Source organism: Protomyctophum bolini (genome assembly GCF_963924005.1).
Source record: "Protomyctophum bolini genome assembly, chromosome: 10".
NCBI lineage: Eukaryota > Metazoa > Chordata > Actinopteri > Myctophiformes > Myctophidae > Protomyctophum > Protomyctophum bolini.
Window position 1 is genome coordinate 17,889,706 of NC_137871.1, and position 6,000 is coordinate 17,895,705.

A 6,000-nucleotide genomic window follows, 5' to 3' on the forward strand; every position below is an offset into this window, starting at 1 on the left:
ACGTTTTTGTTCTTTTAACTGGCATTCTGACCCCTGTGACCTTTTCAATTTTCCATGCAGGTGAATATACAGTCATGACAGCTCATTTCCATTTGAAGAGGAAGATCGGCTACTTCGTCATCCAGACCTACCTTCCATGCATAATGACTGTCATACTGTCTCAAGTGTCTTTCTGGTTGAACAGAGAGTCAGTGCCAGCCAGGACAGTGTTTGGTAAGTGTACGGCAGATGCATCAATCATCATCCTTGGACATACTGTAGCCTTAGCTATGTTAAAAGTCATTGAAGTGAAGAGGAATTCTTATAGGGATGTCTTTGTGGGGGGGAATGAAGGGAATGAAATTGCAGCATTCTGAAATATACTATGAAATGCAACTGGTCATCAAAACTGCATTTGTGTTCATTTGAACACTTTTATTTGTAAGAGAGAGAGAGTCTGGTTGATTTTCTTTTATTAACAACATTTACATTTGATTTCAATACTTAATATTTAATTTCAGATAATTATTTGTAATACAGGGTAATTTCAACTTTTCCCCAATAATTTCCTACTGAGATAGCTCTACTTTTAGTGTTGGCGAGTCGTAAACTAAATGTATTAGTTTAACTATACTGAATATTTCAGTCGCTTGCTGGTAGTTTAACTACGTTCATATTAGTGCAATGAGTCAAGTAGTTCAACTTTTAACTACTAATCTAAACTACAATTTTGGAAACATTTAACAAATATACAATATATTTGTATATTTGAGTGTTATTGTCATGCAAGTACAGAACTAAATTTGTTACCCAGTTCCCAGTCATGGATATGGCAGAATAAATTCAAAGAATACACCTAAATACTATTAGTGCGGCTGCTTAGCTCCTGAATACATAACAATCGTTCAGTTTGTGATAAAAGCATGAAATTTGGTACACTTATAGCCAAAGGCATTACCAAAAGATTTAGATGTGGAGGCATCTTGAATTTTCATCATGGCGCCCATGGCAGCCATTTTTCAAAATGGCCGCCAGCAACAACTGTTTTCTAATGGGTGATGGATATAAAATGATATTGCTGAAAAAAATAGTTGAATTTACTTACAATATGTACTTGGTAATGTGTTTTTTTGATAATTGAACATTTTCATTGAAAATTCAAAATGGCCGCCATTTTTTAGATATGGATGATCTCTGTGTTGAACTATGCATTATACTTGATGCAGAATCTGAATTAGAAACTTTAGAATTTCTAAGATGTTGATGAATCATAATTTTATCACAGAGTCCTCTTTGCATTGTTCAGGAAAACCATTAAATGGTTTTGCCTCACCAAATATGCGACGGCGGACAATCTGTGCAGCACGTGCAATGTGCATAGCATCGTTGTTGATATCGTGCTCACAGGCTTTGGCAAGAGCAGTGCCAATGTCGTCTTTAAAGGCCATCAGGACATCTCTTCCCTTAGTGTAAGCTCGCAAATCAGGGAACTCGGCAAGAAGTCTCTCTTTCAGACGTGTAGAGTTAACTCTGTTATCAACCTCTACTCCGAGCTGCTCCATTCGTGACTTGTAGAGCTGGGAAAGTTCTGCTAGTTTGAATACAGGTGCTGACCCATCATGTTGTCTGGCCTCTTCTATGTAAAGCACCAACTCGGCAAACACAACACCAGAGTTTGATGCTGCATGTCCCTGGCCATGATCTTCAAGACCTTCTAAGTTAGCCTTTCTGGCACGATTATAGAGACCTACTAGGCATCTGGCATGATACTTGGCTTCAATGGCCATCATGTCCCCAGCGCTAAGTCGCCCAAGTAATTCTGTGTCTTGTAGTAGGGTTGCAGCAGCGCGCACCCGTTTGTCTACTCGAAACATTTCAGCACTATGAAGGCCTTCATTGACAGCAGGCTGTCTGCAGAATAAACAGATGTCCTGTATCGTTTCAGGAGTCCGACTTGGTTGGGACCTTCTGAGTTTACATTCTGACTGTTGATCAGGACTTTCACTGCATGGTCGCTTGTCTGCCCTTTTCAACATGGTTTCATTGTACTTCAACCTGCATGTATGATGGAATTGAGCTTTGTTCGCCACCATGGCTGCTTCAATACCATGACCCTCATCCAGTCTTCCAATTGGAAATGTTGAAGGGAGCTGGCCAAGTTCATTAAACTGGATTAAATGCTCTGCAAGTGAAGTGTATCCACTCCCCTTGTCTGCTCGCGTGTTCTGCCTAGGACATCTCAATGCCTCTGACGTGTGTTCTTGGCATATAATACAGAGCTTCCAGTCAGTCTTGACTGTGCAAGAAGTTGATGGTCCTTGACCATCAAAATTCACACGTTGGAATTTCTTTGACATTTTCAAATTTGCAGTTTTCAAACGTTTGCAATAAAGGCCGAGGGGCTATCCTTTTACCACCTTTTACTACAGGAAAACACATTCAAGTATGGGATACAACTAGGTTCGGATAAGAACATTACCCTACACCTAGCCCGATCGTTCATCCAGTACCATTCAATTCCTGTGCGATCTGTACACCATCCGGGTAACTATATGAAAGTCATATAAAGCCCTGTTACCCTTGGCTCGGCTCTCCCGCGCTGGCACATCCTGTCCATTCAGGTGCGGCTATCTAACTACATCTAAATATATAAACTATTAAGTAGATGGGGCTAACATTAGATAGCATTTAGGAAACTAAACTACACTACCACTAAACTATCACCACAACCAGCACATTAATTACAGAAGAAATATGGCATAATTAAGTTTAGTGTATTTAGCTGGCTCTGAACCCCATGCTGAGTTTCACAGCAGTGGTGTCACCAGTGTGCCCTGGTTGTGCTTCAACATCCACTCTATTAAGATTCCATTCATCAAATGGTTCAGTTGTTTATTTTCTTGTTTATTAGACCAACATTTTAAGTACAACAAAATAGATAATAGCTCTATTTTCTTTCAATTAAAATTAAGTTTTTGGCCATATGGCTGCCATCTTAAAATAAACAGTGGTCTTATTCAGTTGTGAGGTAGAAGCAAGCTTCTGGCCAATTCCAAAGTTCCAAATTTGAATTCTGCATCATAAAAAATGACTCGTATCAGACCGTCATATAAGTGACGGCTGCCATCATGAAAAACGGCGGCCATCTTGAATATTCAAAGACAATTAAAAAAAATCCTAAATACATTTACCAAGTACTAGGTATAGTAAATAAGTCTGAAATATCATATTATATCCATCACTCATGAGAAAACAGTTGTTGTTGGCGGCCATTTTGAAAAATGGCTGCCATGGGCGCCGTGATGAAAATTCAAGATGCCTCCACATCTAAATCTTTTTGAAATATCTTTATCTACAAGTGTACCAAATTTCATGCTTTTATCACAAACTGAACGATTGTTATGGCTATTTGCTGCACTATATACAGGAAATCCTCTAAATAATACCATTGCCGAAGGTCAGTGGACATTAGGGTCGATGGGGTAATAATAAACTCAAGTCCTGTCTTGGCTAGATTCGTTTTACTGGCAGAGGTCAAGGTGATAATGTAATTCTGTGATTTTACTCCCATGTGGAAACAACACTATTTGTTGATTATTACAGGGTATGATGCGCATCATGATTCATGGGAATAATGACATTATACTTACAAGACATGTAACCTACTTCAACAAGCTCTTAAACCTTCTGTCAATATGGGGGACAGTGTACAAAATATCTCCCACTTTAGGTGTTATAGACTCTTGCTGTGTCTTGTGCATCCAGCAAGACAACCTCTTTATTCTATAAATAGTAAAACCCTTTATCATTAGGGCAGCTCTCAGTGTGGAGGGATTAACCGCTATTTTTCTTTCCTTTATTTGCAGGCGTAACCACCGTTCTCACAATGACCACTCTGAGTATCAGTGCACGGAACTCCCTTCCCAAGGTCGCCTATGCCACCGCCATGGACTGGTTCATTGCCGTCTGCTATGCCTTTGTCTTCTCTGCTTTGATTGAGTTTGCCACTGTTAATTATTTCACAAAGCGTGGCTGGGCTTGGGATGGAAAGACCATTGTGACTGACAAGGTAACGCAAAACATCCTCTGACAGAGTCTCTTTTCAAAGAAAATCAATAGAGATGCGCATTGAGGAATGGAATTGTTCACTTTATATTAGGGATGCACCGAAAATTCGGCCACCAAAAATATTCGGCCGAAAATGGCTAAAAATGTATTTTCGGCCTATTCGGTTCGGCTCAAATAAGCCGAAAGATATCACCGAATAGTAGTAGTGGTCCTAAAGTTGTGAATCGATATAATTCAACTAAACTGCGGGGAAAAAACAGATGTACAAGCCCAAAGCGTTGTGCATTGCGACGGGTAGATAACTTGTAGATCTGCTACTTCCAGCGCAGGAAGGGCGCATGCTTATGACGCTCTTTAACTATGCATCAGTGACGCTGTGACAGTCACAACACACGAGCAGCAGTCAGCAGACGCAATGCACAGACAGATCCGACACAACTTTATTGCACACATCTGTGCTTTCATCCACGCGTCCATAGCCTTTTAAATCTTATTTCCCATCCACGGTCTTTGCATCAACATGTTGCTGGTTTCCATTATAAATGAATGATAGACTATCCTTGCGTCTGCCCGTGTTTAGTTTCACTGTCCAGTGTCCACAGCAGGCAGACCTGTCGAAACTAGGCACTTCTCAGTGCATAGTTGAGAAGTGCATGCTAAGTTCAAACCCACCTCTAGAATATTACTTTCCCCAGCTATCTCATTCCACTTTCATTTATTTTATTCCATAGTCTTAGTTTTTCCCTAATAAAGTAGTTTTTATTTGTTTTCTCATGTTCCCCTTGAAAAGCATCTTTAAGTACTCAGAGAAGCATTATATAAATAATATTATTATCACTATTAATATATATATATCTAACATTCTACAGTAGCAACTCTTGCATTGCGTATGGGTACACACATCTAGCCTAACCCAGTCTATTTGGAGCTATAGTGCGATGATGAATTTAAAATTAATATTGACATCTCTTTTGTTACAGCTTGAGGCAGCAATGGGCCTGGATGCTTTTTAATCAACAGTTGTCAATTAATAACTATCCTTTCAATCTTTTATGTTGTTCCATAACATTTTGTTCTCTCGACAGAAAAAGGAGCGGGCCTCTGTTGTCAAGAAGAACAACGCCTATGCTGTTGCCGTTGCCAACTATGCGCCGAATATCACTAAGGATACAACCATGCTACCAACCATTGCCAAAGGCGGTTCTGCTGATCCCAGTAAAGCCCAAGAGAGCAAGAAGACATTCAACAGTGTTAGCAAAATTGACAGGATGTCGAGGATTATGTTCCCGGTACTTTTTGGAAGCTTCAACTTAGTCTACTGGGCCACCTACTTAAACAGAGAACCTGTATATATGGATATGGTCCCCTCTAATTAGGGGCCAGTTTCTTGTATCCCAGTTCAAGGATTAAAAGACCAAATACTTCCAGTAACTGCATACACAGAGCTTTACAGAGTCAAGGCCTGGATTGCATTCTCTATCCTCTCCTGTTTTCTACATTACTGTCTAAAGCACTTTTGAAAATGGCATTTGTAAATGTGTAAGCATATTTATATAAATGGGTTAATTGTGATATCTTCAGTGATTATTTCGTATGGTTGCAGATATAAGTACATACAAATGACTTGAGAACACACAAGCATTAACATGATATTTATTTAAGATCCTTTCTAAATGTATTGAATTCTATGGCTTAATCCCTTTTTGTCTTAATATTGGATAACATTTTCATTTTGTGATGAGGGGGCTGATTATATTACATATTTCATTGCCAGTGACTTGTCTCTTTTGTTCTGAACAAGTCAATGTAAAAATATATCATGTGTACAATATTGTGTTATTAGGTGGAAATTGTTTTATTGTTGTGGCTGCAGTTATGGACTGTAAGTCTGTCCTGAATTATTACAACACTTACAAGATAGTTAACAAGTTAACAGTATGAAGATACTGTAAT

General features: G+C 39.1%; 1 protein-coding gene across 1 annotated transcript in view; it reads left to right on the forward strand.

Moving 5' to 3' along the window:
• Positions 1-5,592, forward strand: part of gabra2b (gamma-aminobutyric acid type A receptor subunit alpha2b) — a 28,022-nt gene extending 22,430 nt beyond the window's left edge. Inside the window, exons 8-10 of the mRNA XM_080773190.1 lie at positions 61-213; positions 3,846-4,048; positions 5,133-5,592. Coding sequence (XP_080629316.1) covers positions 61-213; positions 3,846-4,048; positions 5,133-5,423 — 647 coding nt within the window. The 3' untranslated portion in view covers positions 5,424-5,592. The remainder of the gene's footprint in view (positions 1-60; positions 214-3,845; positions 4,049-5,132) is intronic.
• The last annotated feature ends 408 nt before the right edge of the window (positions 5,593-6,000 follow it).